Here is an 18944-nt window from a genome sequence, read left to right as displayed (position 1 = left end):
CTTCCCTGACTGAAACAATGTTATTTGGGAATAGCAGTGCTTAGCCCGTAGGGTTTTTTTTTTTTTTTAAATGTGGGAAAAAACAGAAAGGCAGAACTCAAAAGACAAACAGTGCTCTGTGCTTACATCACCTACTAAGATAGATCTGCTGATATATCACTATCATTTCCCTGAATACGAGTATTTATGTGAATTTCATGGTGGTTTGGCAATGGGTATTACTCGTCTGCTGTTTTATTTACTCCTGGCACTGATGAATGTTCTGTGCTGTTTGCTGACATAATGAAGAGGCCATTTTTCTAGCTGTACTTGAGCCAGTCCATAGTATTTGCTTAAAGTCTCGTAGTTGGCATCTGTCAAAGGACTTTCTGCTAAATTTTCTACATGGAACTCATTGCAGATGTTTTTTGAGAGAGAACATTATTCTCACGGGTGGGCTGTGTCATTAAGCTCAGTGGAAATAATTGCAAACTGAAGAGCAGAATCTTTGCTTCTCAGTAAGAGAAGTAAGGCTCCTTCAGACCTAGTGACCAGTCATATTTCTTGTTTGTTCTGTGAATGTGGAGGATCCCTTGGAAACCACTCACCCACTGTAGGAAGTGGCACTTTTGTTGGGTGCTGCAAGTGATGCAGGGCTGAGATTTTCAAGAGTACTAAAGTTTTGGAGAACCAATGGCCTTTGATTATCAGGAGCATCTTTCACTGGGCTCTTGGAAAAGCCTGAGTGTTTTCAAGGTGACTTTGAGGCCCTGGCTGTTTTGGTTGGCAGAGTTAGTACTGACAGTTAAACTGACGATGTAAAACAGTGGCTAATGAACAAAAGTACCTTGCTGAGAGTCAAAACACTTCAGTCAAGTAGCTTGAAATGTCTTATTCTTTGGGACACAAGGGATTTTCCAAGATTTCCACATACTACTTTCAGATTTCTTCCTCTCTTTTTCCCCTGGGAAACCAGAAAGGACAAACCAGTTTGTAGACACAGACTGATTTGTGGTCCATACCAGCAGGGAGTCTTAAAGCCAATGTTTTGACCTCAGGATTCCAAATTCTCAAGCCTGGGGGAGTCCTTTTCCCAGAGAAATACCCAAGCTGGGATAGGTATGTATGAGTGTGCTCTGGCCACAACAAATTAGGGAAGATTTCTCTGAAACCATGAGTTCACTCTAAATCAAAGTGACCTTCAACAGCAGTATCGCAGCATATAGGACAATTTTTTATATTTTGATCAGAAATGTAATGATTTGTCACATTTTGTACTTACAGGAAGCATAGACTTACTTGAAATCCTTTTTTTTTGTTTCAAGTCATCCCTCTACCAGGCTTCAGACAAAGCAAGAATGCTTCTGAATTCAAAGTTCAAATTTAGTCAGTTTTCCAGATTTTTGACACATTTGCATTTGACCTGTTTTGCCCATGCCTGTTCACAGCAATGAAATTGCCTAAAGAGCTGCTTTATCTTCCCTAAGGGGGAACAGATCTGCACTTTGCAATCCTGTTTCTTTTGGCATGCTGTCCATGAGATAAAGGTAAGAGTTCAATAACTTCAGCAGAGAATCCCACTTGCCTTATTTGAACATTGGCAGATGATCACATTTCTCTCACCCATCTGGAATTTCTTATGCAAACGTTGAATAGCTGCTAGCAGTGGGAGGCAATAGCTAAAAAGCCACTTCTAAAGCATTTAGAATCCCAGTGAATCTCTTGAGTCCCAGCATTGCCTGTGTGCTGCCAATTCCATCTTCATTTGGAAGTCTGGAAGGACACAGAGTAACTGAATTTCAGCACTTCTGGCTGGGTTGACCTAATCCCTCCCGTCCTCACGCAAGGCAGCAGTGACGTGTGGGTCTGCCTTGCAGTGGTGCTGACGTCAGAGCTCAGCCCACTTTCCACGACATTCTGTCCTGCAGAACCAGGGAAAATGCCAGGACAAATCAGACCCAGCTTCAGAGTAAGTCCAGCATCTTATTCCAGTCTCTGGCTGCTAACATTTGTCTCAGAAGGTGTAGCTGTTTAGGCTCTGTGCCCGCAGCCATCCTTCCTACTCTGCTAAACTGAAATCAATCCATCATCAAGAAGTGGATTTAATATCCAGTGCTGTAGGATAGTTTTATTGCTAACTGAGCTTTTTTTAGTCTCTTCTTCCTTACCATGCTGCTTGTGTGCTGCTCACACATCCAGCAAATCCAGCAGTTTGTTTAGGGAAAGGATCTGCTGTTACAGTACAGATCACCACCTTGAATGAGTCTCTTCAGCAGTGATGTTTTTGATGTGTGTATGAGATTGTTGAGTTAGTCATGATTTTCAGAAGTTTTTGATTAACTGACTCTGACTACTACTACAGGTTTGGAAATGTAAAACTCAGCTAGAAACTTGCCTGAAAGTACTTTTGGAGGGTTCTGAATTGATCTAGGCTTCTCCCTGGACTTTTGACAGTGTCCTGTGATGTCTCTCCTGGCAAATGGTGTCAAGGAGAGAACTAGAGAAAGGCAGAGTGGTACTCTCACTGCACTTGACAACCTTTGCTGGACCAATACATAGTATTCTCACTAACACTGCTAATTCATGAGTAGTAACTTCTTTTTGTGTTTGGCCCATCTTGTCTAGGCTATGCTTTTGCCAAGAAGGGTTGGACTGTATGATCACTAGGTCACTCTCAATCTGAAATTCTGTGATTCTGTGATTCTCCATCATTGGAAGAGTATATTCCTCAGCTGAATGCATTTCAAACATTTGGAGGAACTAACCCAGGCCTCTGACCTCATGTAGCCTTAAGCCATCTGTATTCAGCACATACCAGAAGCACTTCTCTGAGGGCAAGCTATGAAAAATTTCACTGTAAAATTAAGTGTATTCTTAAGTGCTTTCCTGAAACAGAAACCACTGGAGTTGTTTCTGTTGCATCGCAGTTCAGTTCATAGCCAGGAATTCCTGTGCAAGTTCTCAGAAGTCAGAGAACCTGATAGCATTTCATTGGAGATTTTAATTAGAATTTTTTCGAATAGACTCTAACAAAGAATAAAAACACTCTGTAAGGCAGTCATAAGGAGGAATAAAGAATTTGCTGTCCCAGAAGCTGGTGTTAGGCACAGCACATCCTCACTGCCTGTAACAGTAACAGGCAAAGGAATGTATGGGCAACTCAGTATTTCAGAGAATCATTAAATATCCTGAGTTGGGTGTGACCAACAGGGATCATCGAGTTCAACTCCATGCTGAGCTTTTGCTGGGTTTTGTGACCAAGGGCTTTCAGATGTGCTCTTCCACCAAGGGGAAAAAGAGGACCTAGAGGATACTGAGGTGTTTCCTGCCCTGTTGAAAGATTTTGCTCCTTCAACACAAACAAGGCTTATTTTTATTTTAATGAGATATTGGCAGTTACACATGAAACCCCCAGTACTGACCACCAGCAGGGCTTTGCCCTGCAGGGACAACAGTGGGCACAGAGGCAGCTGTGGCCTCCTGGGAAAGGACTACTGAACCCAAACCAACCAATCCCATGTGGCAAGGGTTAGGCTTTCCCAGGGCTGTACCCACATCTTCAGCCTGGTGGAAATTTTGACAGTTCATTTCCATGCCGTGAGAAGAGGCAGGATCATGGGATAGTCCACACCACAGTTTGTGAAAGGGCAGTTCAGTACCCTGTGAGTACATGTGGTATGTCAAAGGGCAGGGGATCTCTGCAGGCAGGAGGTGCTGAATCACAGGCAGTGTTCCTCCGTGACATGAAATTTGTCACATTTATGTGACACAACACATACAGCTGGGTGAAAGGAGAACTTGGTGTTGATATTCTCAGAGCTGATTTTTCCTTTCCGGTTCAGAGTCATGGAGTGGGAAATGTACATTCCTATCCTTATCTCTCAAGTTTCCCAGCTAAAGAGATCTAATCTTAGCTTCTGGGAAGATCAAAAGAAGTCCAATAAATCACCTGCCAAGGTGCAGTATCAGAGAAGGAAGTAGAGAGAAACAGGAATAGAAAAGCAGCAGCAGGGAATCTGTGTGATCTGGCCAAGGCTGAGCAAGCACATTGGATCAAGTCCCTGATGCCAATCTGGACTCTTTATCTGGGGCCTTACACTCCCCACTCAAAACCACCCTGAAATCTATATGCCTGAGGCTCAGCATCAGTGATCACCCAGCACTTCCTCACTGAGATCATGTCTTTACAGTGATAGCTGGGAACTTGTCATTCCTTGTGTTTCCATGGGAAAATGATCAAGTCTCCCAGCTCCACTCCCATGTTAAGCTAAGTCACCACACTGCTGGAGCTCCTCCATGTTCAGACCAAACACAGGATCCTGGTGTGCTGGATGGCCCAGGGTGGTGCTTGGGTGAGCAGTGACAAAGGACACCACAACAGAGACCTCAATTCTGCCCACGCCTGCATGGCACTGTGAGATCTGGGATCCCCAGTGCTACTTAGTCACTGACACACAGCAGGTTTTCAGCCCTCTTTCCCCAAACATTGTGTAATTATAATTGTTTTTCAAGGGTAAACAAAGAGTTGCTGAGGGAAGATTCCTGTTGACTCAGACAATAACATGTCGTGGGCTCTTGGTTTTAAGCAGGGAGATTTGTGTGTGGATATTATAGATGTGGCCATGGCTTTGTTACCAAAAAAACTATTAAGTTAAAGGGCACCAGAAGGTTTACTAATACCTTCTAATTTTATTCAGTTAAAAGAAGGCAGTGCCCAGACCTGATCTTTAGAGCCCAAGTGCCTTGGAAAGAGTCAGGGGAGTCAAACAATGTCTGACCAAATAGAATCACAGAACATCCTGAGTTGGAAGGAACCCATAAAGATCATCAAGTCCAACTCCCAGCCGCACACAGGACATACCAAAATCCCACCATGTGCTTGACAGCATTGTCCAAATGGTCTTTGAGCTCTGGTTCAGGCTTTGGGCTGTGACCACTGCCCTGGGGAGCCTGTTCTGCCCAGCCACCCTCTGGGAGAAAGATCTTTTCCTAACATCCTACCTAAACCCCCCTTGACACAGCTCCAGCTGTTCCCTCAGATCCTGTCACTGGTCAACAGAGAGCAAAGGCCAGTGATGCCCTGTAAGTGACCCTTTAAGCCTCTGAGGAGGAAACCAAGCTGTCCTGTGAAGGACAAGCAGTGTCGCAACACTTGCTTGGAAGCAAACTCTAGGAAGAAGTGAAAACTACAGCACTGTGCTATGTAACTACCATGAGAAACCAAATCCAAGTTTTTGTTAAAAAAGACCATTTCAGGTTAGTGTTTCTTTAGCTACCTTTTAAATGATTGACTTGGCACTACAGTATTGTCTGAACAAGTCTGTTCAGCACTAAATAGTCTTGTATAGTTGAATTTACTCTGGGAGATGTGATAAAAGGTATCATCTGTTCTCAGCTTACTCAGCAGCAGGCAGCAATCATTTGCTCTTTTGAAAGTTGATTACTCCAAAGATAGCCCAACACCTTTGGAATGTGAAACCTGGAAAGATCCTCCCATTTCACAGAATCACAGAACAGTTTGGGCTAGAAGGGACTGTTAAGACCATCTAGCTCCAACTCTGCCAATTTATAAGGGGGACAGAAAGGCCCTTTGGGGACCAACACAGGCAGCTGGACGGTGAGGTGAGGGCAGGGAGTGACCCCCCAGCCCCTCCTGCACCTCAAGGCCAGACATAGCTCTAAACTGGTGATCCTCCAGCAACACTTGTAGGGTCATCAGGCCACCAAAATGTGTTTTAGCTTATTTAATAGGACTATATTGACAAACAAAACTGTTTCTTTTTACCAATGTTTTCATGGAGGTTTTCATAGTTTCGTTGGAAGGATTTATCAGTCAGATTCTGGTTTTTGTCAATGCGAGGCAAAAATTCTCTTTCCATTAAAAAATAGATGGTTTGTTGTCAGGAGGCAGAGATTCACCCAGCTCCAGGTGCAGATCCATGGTATGAGCCCCACTCAACCCAAGAGCACCTGATCCATCTCCTCACCTGGCCAAAGTGACACCAACTCATTATGGGAGTCCCTGGTCCTCACCCCTCAGTTCCCCTGTGTCCCCCTGGCCCCATCTGGGACAGGTCACCTGCTGTGCCTTCTCTTGCTAACTTTTGGAGACTTCCCACTCTTAGGAAGCTCCTTGAACACAAAAAGGAACAAAAATTATAAATTGAGGAGGGGTAGAAATGAGGGCAGGGATTCAGGTGAGACCCTGTGGGAAAAGAAGACCTCCCGACATCCACATTTCCTGCCCCACAGGCTGCGCTGCCCTGCATGTCTCATCTCTCTCTGCTGCTGCTCTAGGACAGGATTGACTTCCTCAGGCTCACCTCTGCTTCTCCAACAGGGCTGGCACCTGTAGCTCCTGTAGCTTCCCTTCTGTAATCCTGTGTGATGTGTCAGAAAGGAAAGAGAAAAAAGAAAAGGGAAAAGGGAAAATGTTACCATCAGGAGGAAAATAGAAGCATGCTTCAAAATAAGATAAAATTGGCACCTCTGGAATAGTGATGGGTGAATGCACAAAAGCACTCCCTGAGTCCTCTCCCACAGAGCCTGGAGAGCTCAGCTCAGCTCAGCTGCTGAGCAACATCGGGAGAGTGTCAAAATCTGCAGGCAGGATTAGAGTTTACCTATCTTGTGTGTGACCAGGTGGCAGCCTCAGGACCAAGAGGGCTGCAGGCTGTTTTGACAAGATGAATACTTTTGCACTGGTTTCATCCCCTCTGCATCTCTTTGCACACCTCAGAAATTCCCCTACTTGGTTTCCTCTGTCAGTCCTGGCTCTCCACCCTTGGAGGTCAAAGCGTGAGCCAGCTACATGTGACCTCACTAGAAAAACTGTCTGGCTCCTTCCACTCATGTTAGTCATTCCCAGAGCCTGTTCCAAACTTTGCAGCTGGGCCAGCACCTGCAGTGCTCTCCTTGGATGAAGAGGGATGTGCCCCAACTGCTCCGGCAATGAGCAGACTGGGAGCACGTCAGCTCCTGCTGCCAGTGCTCCAGGGTTTGAGGCATTACCACCAGCCTGAGTCATTGCCACACCTGGCTGTGGTGACAGGTGGCCAAGGAGATCATGGCACCAACCTAACTCACCTCAGCACTTCAAACCAACATGTGGTTTTGTGGAATTTTAGCTGTGTTTAAGCATTTAACAGCAGGGAAAGCCTGACATGGAGAACAGCATGGGCTTGGCTTTTTATGTAGTGCTTGTAGCATTTGGAAAATTGTCTTTTGTGCACTTAATATCTGAGTCATCATGGAATAGCACTGCATCCACTTTTAGATGTTTCCATGAGCTGTCATCTGACACAACTTATGAGGAAAGAATCTTTTAAACCATCAAGAAAAAGATCACACTGCCAACTCTTCCTCTTCTCTCTCCAGGCTTTGGAAACTTCAGGGGAAACCAAAAGGGGGTTTTATCCTTTTAATGTCAATTAACTGAAAAGGTGAAATACCTCGTGATCAAGCCACAGGTGGTTTGAGAGTGTCATCAGCTCGCTGTGGTCTGGGTGCCAGGCAGTGGAAGTGGAGGTGGGGAATGCTGGGTCTGGCACCATGCATTGCTCATCCCAGCTTTTCCAGCAAAGTCCAATTCCTGGAAGCCCAGCAGGATTCACGTGCTGGGCTCTTTGGCCACCCTTCTAAAGGTTAATATTTACCAGAAAGATCCTCCTCAGTCACCCTGCCTACGAGCCCACGTGAGAAGAAAATTCCCTGTGCAGAAATTCCAGCTAACTTGGCAACGAGGGAACCAGGATTGGGGCGAGACCTGAGGAGAGGCTCCAAATCCCCTGAACAGAACATGATAACAAAACGTGGGTGTTCAGGAGATACCCTGGCAGAGCAAGTCAGGCTGATGGCACCAAGCTGGGGAGCTGCTGGTGGCACAGGGCATCATCCCCTGCCAGCCCCTCAGTGCTGCAGTGGCCAGTGGCAGGGGAAGCCTGGTAGTGAATGCAGAGCTCTCTGACACAGGCTGGGCCATCCCAGCCTTATTTAACTCACTCTCCTGCTTCACAGAGCTGAGCTCTGTGGTCCCCACTGCAACCTGCCAAGGCACAAGGGTGCCCTAAGGAGGGTTGAACATGGTGGACTGTCATTCAGTGCTGGCAGGGCCAGCAAGGGTCTGCAAGGCATCACTTCTAGACTGGACGGGAAGGAGCTGGCAGCTCTCCTCCCCCTTCCACACCTGCACCTGGGTAGTGACCCTCAGAATCACAGCAGTGGGACATAAATTCTGGCAAACCTCTATGTGAGAGCAAGCCTGTAAAAGCAACCACTGCATCTGCTCTGAAGGGATAAGGGATCTTTGCTGACTGGTGTCCTGGTGGGACGGAGCACTCAGGTTATTAAACAAAACCCCCCAAAATAATAAAAAGGATCCCAAACTTGCCTCCTTTGCATCAGCATTCAGCAGGAAAACTGTTTCCTGGGTTCTCCTAGAGGCCAGGGCAGCGCACGGAGAGGTTGTGTGCTGGGAGAAGCAGGATGACTGCCCAGGCTGTGTTTACCAGCTGCTGGGCTCTGGCATTGCTTAGATGGCACAGCACTGAGCACGGCTGGACCACAGCTGCTCTGCTTCCACTTCTGCCAGCATGTGGTTGGACCTGGGTATTCACTGAGCCCCTTCCCATGAGACAGCACCACAGCAGCCACAGCTCACCCAGGAGCCCAGGGAACAGAGCTGACTCCTTGGGTCTTGCCGCACAACTGCTGGACGCCTCCAGCAGACAGGTTTTTTCTTCCTGGTGAGAAGGACAGGAAGCTCCAAGGACAATATGAAGTGTCCCAAGGACCCTGAGCTCAGCCACCAGGCCCCACAGGGACTTCCACTTCAGCAGTGAGGTCCTTTATCAACAAAAAGAAATACACAGAAAAGACACTTTTTTCTCTGGAAAGATAACTAAACAGCTAAACCAGCATCCAGCTTCTTGCCAATAGTATTCCTGTTTTCCCTCCCTCTCAACTGCCATGGCAAATATATAATGGAAGAAGCCAGGATGGTGTAGGAGGCAGTTTCTGCACTAGCAGCTCTCCATTCTTGTTCCCCTTCAGACTCCAAATCCTTCATGCTGAGTCAGGATAACTGCAATGCAGCAAGATGGGAATCCCTCAAGGAGCTGCAGCCAATGCCGGAGGCTCTGGCTGCTCCAGCCTTCAACCCACCAACACTGGGTGTCCTGCCTTGCACTCTGCCTTGGAGCAAAGTGCTGCAGCTGTGTTTCAGTTCCCACAGTGCTCCAATGGAAACCCTCCTCATCTCACGCTCCAGCTGCTCTCAGACCATGGCAGCAGCATTTGGCTCCTGCCAAGAGACTCGGAGTAAGTGAGGGTCAGGGACTGAGCTGCGTCCCATTGGGATAAAGAAGCCTGGGAGGGCAGAGATCAGACATGGTAAAAGCTGAGCATTGGAAGGGGGAGTTCTGGTCCCCTATGAAGCTCCTTGGCAGGATTTCAAGGCCAGCCTTGACAAAGCTTCAAGGAGATTGCCAGGACTGAGGGGATTCCCAGGATCAGCCCAGGCTCAACACAGAGGGGTGAGTGCTTCCCTCAACTGCTTCTCAGCCATTTGCTTCTCTTCTTCCCTGGCTGAACTGACCCAGGACAATGCAGGGTCACTGAGCTGCTTTGTCCTCAGAGCCCAAAACTGGGACGAGACATTGCAAGTCTGGCATCCTCATTTCAAGCCAGGCATTTGTGAACAGACATCCAGGGACTCTTGAGCTCTGGAGCAGTGAAGAGGCAAGTGCTGCCTCTTGAGATCATTCCCTGGCATCCAGACTGCCATGGATTAACTTGTCACTGCAGCAGGAAGAGCCTGGGTTGTGTCTGTGGGAAGTGAGTGGAATGTAAAATTCCCTTCTTGCCCCAAAAGTTTCCTTGCCCAGGGGAAGTGTGGGGGCACTTTCACGTAGCACTTGCTTCAGAGAGCTTTAAATAGCTCCAAGCTGGGGGGAAATATCTTCTTCTGAACCACAAACTATTCCTGGCATTTGTTCTACTAAAAGAGAGCTACAAAAAGTCAAACTCATTCACAGCATAAAATGTTGCTCTGCATCATCACTGCTACAGGCTGGGAAATCTGAGGGTGTCCCTCTTGTTGACTTCCCTAAGCAACATCTGTTTTTAAACAAAACCTCCTGCAGTCAGCACAACTGCCCCAAGCCCAGCTCTTGGCTGACTGAGCACACAGTCAGGTTTAGAGACAGAGCTGGAGCTCAGGGACACAGCTGGGCTGATCCAAGGGACATGAGTGTCACCCTGGCCATAAATCCCAGTGCAAACTGTTTGCATCCTGGCACAGAGCCTCACTGTGGCTCATGGGGACAGCGGGGGGCTGAGGGTGTGTGATCACAGAATCCCAGAATGGTTTGGGTTGGAAGGGATCTTCAAGATCATCTTGTTCCAATGCCTGTCCTGGGCAGGGATACCAACGTGTGGAAAAGAACATGGGAAAAACAGACAAGGGTAAGCAGGGTCAGATACAATGGTTTGGGATTCCCAACACCACCTCCAAGGGAGACTAGGAAAGGACTCTGGTGACAGAGAGTTGTACCATAAAATAACTTCTTTGGTTTCTTTCATTAGAAAACATCTTTCACACATGGTATAAAAACAGGTAGTTAAGAAATAAATTTCAAGCCAGCTGTACCAGTGAATTTGAGGCATCCTCCCCTTTCCTGTGCCTCAGTAGCAAACTCACTTCTCAAACAAAAGCATGACAAAAAACCACAAGCAAATCCTCTGTGGGAAATACTGTTAAATAACCAAAACCCCTAGCAAACCCAAACTTACACAGTTTAAAACAAAGCCAAACAGTTTTCTATAAAGGGGACCATGTTCTTCCCCAGAAATAATGACCCTGGATGCAGGTGTTTCTTCTGATAAAACACTGACTCTTGCTGAGGGCTGGAAAATCAGTTGCCAACACCTGGTGAGCTCCCAGGAGCTGCCCCGGCCACTGGCAAGGGGATGCTGCTGCTCACACATTCTATCCCATCCCATCCCATCCCATCCCATCCCATCCCATCCCATCCCATCCCATCCCATCCCATCCCATCTCATCCCATCCCGTCTGGAGTGACACAGCTGCCATGGCACCGTGCCACTCCATTGTTCATCTCTCACACTGCTTTTCAAGTTATGTTTGGAAAGATGAATAAATTAATGAAGCCTCAGAAGATAAAAAACAAACAAAGAGCACCCAAAAAGTCCAGTTCATGGTCTCAGGACAGCTGGAAGCGCTCACGGACCTTCTCCTCAATGGAGTGGAGCTTAACCATGCGCAGCGCGTCCAGCAGCTCCTTGGTGACTTCAGAGTTCTCCTCCTTCCTGTGAATGAGGAAAGCCCGGAATTTCTCCTGGATGGCTGCCCTGGTCCATCGTGCCTGCTTCCTCGGCGTGCGCTCCAGGATCTGCTGCAGGCGCTTCAGCTTCTTCACGGGGATGTTCTGGTACACCACAAAGTCTATCATGGCTTGTTCGCATTCGTCATCTTCTGCAGCTGATGGGGGAAAAACAGCCTGGAGGTTAAAGGGGCACGGGGGAGCAGGGCACAGCCCTGCCAAGGCTCTCTGTGGGACATCTGCCCAGGGAGGTGGTGAATGCCCCAGGGCTGGAAGTGTTCAAGGCCAGGTTGGATGGGCCTTGGAACAACCTGGTCTAGTGGAAGGCTGAACTTCCTATCAGTGATGCACCCTACAGGGGGCAGTTGGAAAACCAAGTGTAAAAGTTCTGAAGAAAGTCAATGTGTCTATTCCATGCTCCTCCCCATCAGGGAATAGAGGAAAAGTCCAGACAAATCTGAAGTAATTGCAGTAAGTATTTACACATTGTTTTTCCTGAAAGTTTCTGTTTTCCCACGCAAATTTGTAAATTTTTTAACAGGACCAGCCCTAAGCACAGCCCCAGTCAGGGTACTGGAATGGGACAAATCTGATCCCAGCTGGTGAAACTGCTGGAGTGCATCCAGCATAAGGAATGAAAACAGAAAGAAATTTGAAGAGGCCAAGGCTAAAGGATTACTCAATCAGGGAGAGATTAGCCCAGTTTCATGCCATTGCAAACTTGAAAGTTTCACTGATTATAGTGGAATGAGTTGTGCTCCACTGCTCAGGCTCAGCCTCTCCAGCAGGCTCGGGTTGATGATGAGCAGGTCCCTTGTGCCTTATGAGAGGAATCATAAACTGGAGCTAAAAAAACCTGCTTCAGTTCCATTGCTGGGGCGTCCTCTGTCTATAAATATCTGCAAAGGGCTGGTCTGGATGCAGGGGCCGGTGCCTGACGCACGTGCTGCTGACACTGCTCTGACCTGGCTGTCCCCCACCCTGGGACTGCATCCCACTGGTGACGGAGCTTTCCAATCTCCGTGTCAGGATCACGCTTCTGGCAGGGAACTCACGGTGAGTCAGGCTTTGTAAGGAGAAATGTCTGCACTGGTGGTGCCAGGAGAGGATGGAAAGGCGAGAGCTGTTGGAGGGGAAGCCTCCACTTTCCCTCACCACAGAGGAAAACCTTTTAGAGTCACGGATGTCCTGAGTTGGAAGGAACCCACAAGGTTCATTGAGTCCAAGTCCTAGCTCTGCACAGACCACCCAAAACCCCTACAACATGCCTGACAGCTTTGGCCATGATCACTTCCCTGGGGTGCCTGTTCCAGTTCCTGACCACCCTGTGAGTGAGTTTTATTAAAGCTTCATCCTGATGAAAGAATGACATCTTTTCACACCAGAACAACCTCCCCTGGATGTGGTGAGGTCCCCATTCCTTTTCAGTTTTTCAGGACATGGCATCTCATCCAGGCTAATTTTCCCATGAAATGTTGGACCAGATACATTGTCAAAGTCCCTCCCAGCCCGGGCTGTTCTATGGCTTTATGACTGACTATATTTTTGGATGCTTAAGGGTGAAGGTACCCTGCCATTCAGACTGGTCACATGAAATTCATTTCCCATGTCTGGATCCTCAGGGGGGAGGAGGTGGTTCCAAGCAGCTTCCAGCCTCACCTCAACTGGCATCAGGCCCTTGGGATGGGTTTGGAGGCCCTTGAGATGGTTTTTCAGTCCCTTTCTCACCCCCTAACGGGGATGGAGCATGGCACAAAGCACCCTTGGAACAGAGCCTTTTTCTCTGCCCTGCACCTCTCCCATGTTCTTTTGCCAAGAAAGGTTGAACCAGTTGGTCCTTGAGGTCCCTTCCAACCTGGGATTTGGGGATTCTCAGATCTGTGCCCATTGGCTGCTCCTGTCCAAGCTTCCACCTCTGCCATGGCACAGCACCATCACGGTGATGTGATTACACCTGAAAGGTCAAAATCCACCCCACACTCAGCTCCAATGAACCTTGGGCTCTGCTCCACTCAACCTGCACGAGACCAGGCTGTGGCTGCCACAAAAGCTTCTGGAAAACAGGTGAACCCAGGAAAAGGGAGGGCAGGAGCCATGCCAGCAGCCAAGCTGGGTGCCTCTAATGCCAAAACACTGTCCCAGCACTCGAGTTGTCCCTGGTAAGATCCAGCAGGATTTCACTGTCATCTCTTTCTTCTCATTGCACAGTGACTGTTGCTTAAGCCCAGCACCCTGCCCTTGTTCTAGGGACTGACACTGGAAGGAGATGAAAGGGAGACATACTATTTTATCCATAATTATTATTAATTATGGATCACTCCTGCTTTTACAAGCCTTTCACCTCATTTTGCATCTAAGTAGGAGAAAGTCAAAAGGAAGTTTGCCCTCGCCCTGACAGCATCAGTCCTGGCACCCTGTGCCCATGGCTCACCTGATCCCTGTGTGCTGTTGCCTTTCCCCAGCCTGCAGGACGTGCAGAGGGTGTCGTGGTACTTGTTGCCCTGCACGTTGGTCACCTTCCCCTGCTGCTCACAGTCCTGGTGTGGCTGGCATGGGTTGGTGCTGGAGTTGGAGGAGAAGAAGCCCTGGGGGCAGTCATGGCACTGGGTGTCCTCAAAGGGGGTTCCTGTGCATGGGGAAGACAAGAGGACTGTCAGGCGACAAGCCAGCACAGGAGCAGAGGCAGCAGCTGGGGATGATGCCAGACACCATTTGAGCATGAGGGTGATGTTTTGGAAGTGATCACTGCCAGCATCTCCCTTTGGAATTGCACATCCTCATGTAGGGCAAACAGCAGTGCTTCCCCCAGCCTTCTCCCAAGCCTGGGCTGATAAATTGTCAGCGGCCCACAGAGATGAGAGGACAACGAGAGGACATCTCATCTACTATGAAAAGGCCACCTCCCAGGCAGGAGGCAGCAGCCAGGTTGGTGGCTGAGCTGCCAAACCAGCCCTTCAGTTCCCAGAACCCTTCTTCCCAGAGCCACAGGCTCCCGACCAAGTGAAAGTAAAAGTCTCTGGAGGTGAGAGTTCAGCTGTCCTTGGCTGCACTGTCACTGCTCCCCCTGGCCTTGGGCCAGCACTTCCCTTGTGTCACACGGATGATGGCACACAGGCAGGATTACACCAAGCAACTTTCCTGTTCCCTGGGAACAGAGGGGAGGGCTCTGGGGGCAGGAGATTCCTCACCCTTTTAATCTCCTTTTCACAAATCAAATTACAAGCAATTTCTAAGTTGTTGCCACCTTTAGGCTTTCCCAGAAGTCTGATCCTTCGGGTCACTCCCAACCCAGACCATTCTGTGATTGTAAGGCCCAGCCATAACCCCCAACATCTGAGCCTCTACTTGCAAATGGGAAATCCCAAAGAAGTTGGTTTGCCCAGGGTAATTGCACATGGATCAAAGCCCTCATCCAAACCCAACACCACCAAACTCTACCTATCCAGACACCAGCACTGGCAGGTCCAGGGCTCTGCCCACCACACTGGACACTCAGTCCTTGCTGTGGTATTCAGATGGCTGGGCTGGAGTGCAATCCTCACTACACAAAAAGACATTTGCAAAAAAACCACAAAAACAAAAACAAACCAAAAAACCTCCCCAAACAAACAAAGAAACAAACAAAACCACCAGCTTCTCAAATACCCAGCTTGCTTGCATGGCTCCTCAATCCTAAAGCCAAACCTCCAGACAAATTTAATGTTTCATTTCAAAGTGCTTCCCTGTAATGCTGGAAGACCTTCTTCCCCTTTGCTGTTACTGCATTTTGTCACGTCCTATAGAAAATTAAGCCCCAAATCTCAGTCATAAACAGTAGCTGAAGACAACAGAGATTTTCCCTCTGGCTGGTGAGCGTGGAGCTCTTCCATGCCACACATGGAAGGAGTCCAAAAGACTCCATGCCTCAAAAGCCTCCATATTTCAAAAGCCTCCCCTCTTCAAAGTGAAGCAAGATGCTGCTGGTTTTGCTGGTGCTGCCCACACTGGTTTGCTGTCCCCTGCTGTGGTTTCCAGGCAGAGGCTGGTCCTCAGTGATTGCTGAGTTTACATGCATTTGTAGCAACTAAAGGACCAGAGAAATCTGTTCTGGAGGAACAACAGGAAAATAAATTCCCTAAAATATCTTGGGACATAGATCACACAAGGAGGTGGAGTCTCAGACTCTGGAGTCAACACAAAGCTGGTTTTGTGGATTTGGAACGTGGCTGTGTGTCCACTGTGTGTTTTCAACACAACCTCTCCAAACTGCTCAATGAAAAACCACAAAACACAGCCTCAGAGCTATGCATATTTACCAGCTCCTCCCTTACATCATCAGCCACCTTTTGCAGCCCAGATAATCAGCATTCCCATCTCCCGGGCTGTCTATGCAAGGAGAAGGGAGCAGATGATGGATCAGGTACAGCTTCCACCTTCCTATCTGCCTGTGGGACAGGGCTGGTGGCTGCTCCAGGGATGGCCAAGTCACAGCCTCGCTGTGCCTGTTGTGGCAGGTGAGGGAGGTAACTGGGATTTACACATTCCATCGAAGTGTGCTGCTGGGGATTTCAAAGGCCTTCAAAGTGATAGCTGGGGGAAAACCCAACCAAATTCCTCCTTGGCAAAGAAGCAGGAGTGTGCCGGCAAGGATGGCACTGTGCCAGTACCAGAGCTAAAAGAGAGTCAGTCAGGCTACGGGCAAGCACTGACTGCTGTATTTGGCTGCTGCATTTGTCCTGGATTTTTATCTCCAGGGGAGATTCTGGGGGCATGTCAAGAGCCTTGTGAGGATGCACAGTTCCCGTCTGGGTACTTACCCGGCTTCACAACCCCAGAGCCCGGCGGGCACTCGGAGTGCCTGATGCAGAACTCCATGTTCGAGTAGTAGCCCTCCTGGCACTGGCAGGCGCGGTTGTGCGTGGCATTGCACTGCTGCACCTCCACCTGCTTCTCCCCGCAGATGACGTTGCAGTAGCGGCACTTCTCCAGGTAGTTCCAGTAGCGAGTGTAGTGCAGATCCGGGCAGGGGTCGCACAGCGTGGGTGTGTCCTTGGAGCAGTGCTGTGCCACGAAGGTCCCCGGCGGGCACTGCTGGCATGTGATCCTCTGGCTTGTCACAGCATCCTTCCACTGGTACGTGGGCTGGGCGTCGCAGGCGAGTTCAGCCAGCAAAAGGAGGAGAGGGGGAAACATCCACTAGGGCAAAGACAGCGCAAAGAGCCCTGAGCTCATCCTCAGGCAGACGCGGGAGCAACAAACGCGGCTGCTGCTGTTACAGAACTTGTTATTGTTGTAGATACAAGAAATTCTTCTCCCTCCCTATTCTGTTCCCTGCCCAAGGACCAGCTGCTGCCCTCCTCTGCCATCCCAAGTGACAGAGCATCCTTCCCAAACTCATTTGTGATGCCTTCAGAACCCAGTTTTCCTCATTCAGAACTCGAAGGAGATCCAACACATTCCTCTCTTTCTCCCCATTCAATTCCCCACCGTATGCAGTAAGACACCTTAGCAAATCTAGAAACAGAAAGGAAGTTTTCCAAACTAGCAGATACAGAGCATGCTCCCTAGGATCTTTAACACCCTTTGGAAACCCAGATGCTCAGGATAGGACTTGAATCCCGGAGCTTGTTTATCCTCTCTTTCCTTTTCGAAGCCCACGTGCCCAGCCTGACAAGCAGAAGCTCTATTACCTTGGACGGATGCCTCAAACTGAGCACGTGGCAGGATGGCATCGCACCGAGGGCTTCTGAGCGCCGTGATCAGAAACCTGGGGAAACAAAGAAGGTTCTTCAGGGGCTGCTGCTGGCTGGGCTGGAACTCCTCTCTACAGCAGCAGCTTCAACACAATCAGCCAGCGTTAAAACAGGGGGAGATTGAGAAGGGCTGATAGGGAAGGGCTGTTGGGAAAGACTGAGTTTCCTCGCCTGCTTTCCTCCGAGTCAGCCCTTTCTCGAGGGAGATGCCGGCTCCCCCCAGCGCAGGGACGGAGCGGAGCCTTATAGCGGCTTGGGGGTGGGAGGCTCTGGGCACTCCCGAGCAAACCTGCAGCACCAGACACGTCCAGGAATCGCCCGGGGGAGGGAAGTCACCCCTGCCCGCCGCAGCCGAGAGGGAGCAGGAGCTGGTGGGGAAGCAGCCAAGGTCTCCCTTCCCTCCCCTTCCCTCCCCATCCCATCCTCCGGGACCGGCTCCGCTCACCGCCCCTCCGCCTCGCACCTCCGCGCCGCGCCGCTCCCCGCGGCCGGCAGCGCCTTTATAGACCGGCCCCGGGAAAGACCCTCTTGGGCAAGGGGAGGTGACATCGCTGCTCCATCCCGGCCCCCGTCACTCCATCCCGGCCCCTGAGCCCTTCCCGATCCCCCTCTGCGGCGGCTCCGGCCCCGCCTCCGCGTCCCGGCGCCCTCCCTCACCCGAGCGCCGCTTTCGCTCTCATTTCTGCCTTTGCCTCGAAAAGTGAAGCTTTCAGAGCACTGAAGTTCGTTTACCTGTGTGGAGAAAGGAAGCGAGCGGGATTCGCACAGTTTTTCAAAGCTTCGTAGGTTTTACAAGGGGTTGGTGAGGAATTTGTTTTTTGGCGAGGGAAGAGGCAGGGAAATTCCCCTGCGAACGTTCTGTCCCCCGGCTGTAAACGCCGAATAACTTCCCAGTAACAGCAGTTGTCTCTCGCTGTGAGGGCACAGTTTGCCCCGTCACAGGCATCCCCGAGGGGCCGATTCCGGCTGTGAACCGGCGCCATGGGAAACATCCCTCGGCTCTGCCCAGGGGCAGACCCCATCCCACACCCGCGTCCTCCCAGGGCACCCACCCTGCCAAAACAGCCCCGACCGTCAGTGCTTGGCCACTGCATTCCTAACGCCGGCCCCGAGCTTCAACCTTCTCCTTTCAGGGGCACCCAGGATGACACCAACTCCAACTGGAACGCTAAACACAGATACCTTTCGTGGCACAACATCCAGGAGCTAAGGAGGTCAGAAATCCCTGACAGGTGACAGTGTTGTAAGTCTTGGATCCCAAGGATTCAAAGGAAAACTGAACTCGGCCTTGCAGCTACAACCCTGGCAGACTGCTTCATGACACGAGACCCCTGCACTTTGTCCTGCTCTGTCTCACCGGATTCCCTCTGAACAGACATTGGTGAACAGTCAAAACCAGAGCAAATGCTCAAAAAGCAAATGCGAGTCTCTGCAAGCACGAGGGAACCACAGTGAGGACCTGAGAGGACATGGAAGTTTTTCCCCTCAGGAGTCACCACCCAGCTCCTCTTGCAGACCACTACAGAGAATTAACAATTCTGCATCTGCCTTCTGCCTCTCACCTCCAGCTCTCAGCCACTGGGGCTGCAGATGGAGAATCGCATGGACTTTATTCTGAACACTCTTAAAGATCAGACCTACAAGAGCTAAACACACCATTCACCAAGAAAATCAAACCCAGTTCTCCACTGCCTAGAAGGAGAAGGAAACTTTCCCCAATGATCAGGAGGAATCCAAAGCTCCTTCCAGTAAGATCAATTTCTACCCACCTTGGTTAAAAAAAAAATCCTCTGATTCCTACAGGAGCCAAGGAGGGTCAGTACTACAGTCCAGCAGGGTCAGGGCTGTGTTTATTTGCACTTTACACAGAACAGGTGATTTTCACAGGCCA

General features: G+C 49.5%; 1 protein-coding gene across 1 annotated transcript; it reads right to left on the bottom strand.

The window, feature by feature from the left end:
• Window positions 1-10538: 10538 nt before the first annotated feature.
• TNFRSF6B (TNF receptor superfamily member 6b) lies at window positions 10539-17543 on the bottom strand. Its single transcript, XM_066330787.1, has 5 exons — window positions 17499-17543; window positions 16991-17067; window positions 16118-16496; window positions 13753-13947; window positions 10539-11479 (listed from the first exon to the last, which is right to left on the bottom strand). Exons 2-5 carry the CDS (start codon window positions 17030-17032, stop codon window positions 11202-11204), a joined length of 894 nt encoding a protein of 297 aa, XP_066186884.1. The 5' UTR covers window positions 17033-17067; window positions 17499-17543; the 3' UTR covers window positions 10539-11201.
• Between the last annotated feature and the right edge of the window lie 1401 nt (window positions 17544-18944).

Source organism: Sylvia atricapilla, chromosome 16, assembly GCF_009819655.1.
Source record: "Sylvia atricapilla isolate bSylAtr1 chromosome 16, bSylAtr1.pri, whole genome shotgun sequence".
Taxonomy (NCBI): Eukaryota; Metazoa; Chordata; class Aves; order Passeriformes; family Sylviidae; genus Sylvia; species Sylvia atricapilla.
This window is presented reverse-complemented; position numbering and strand designations above follow the sequence as displayed.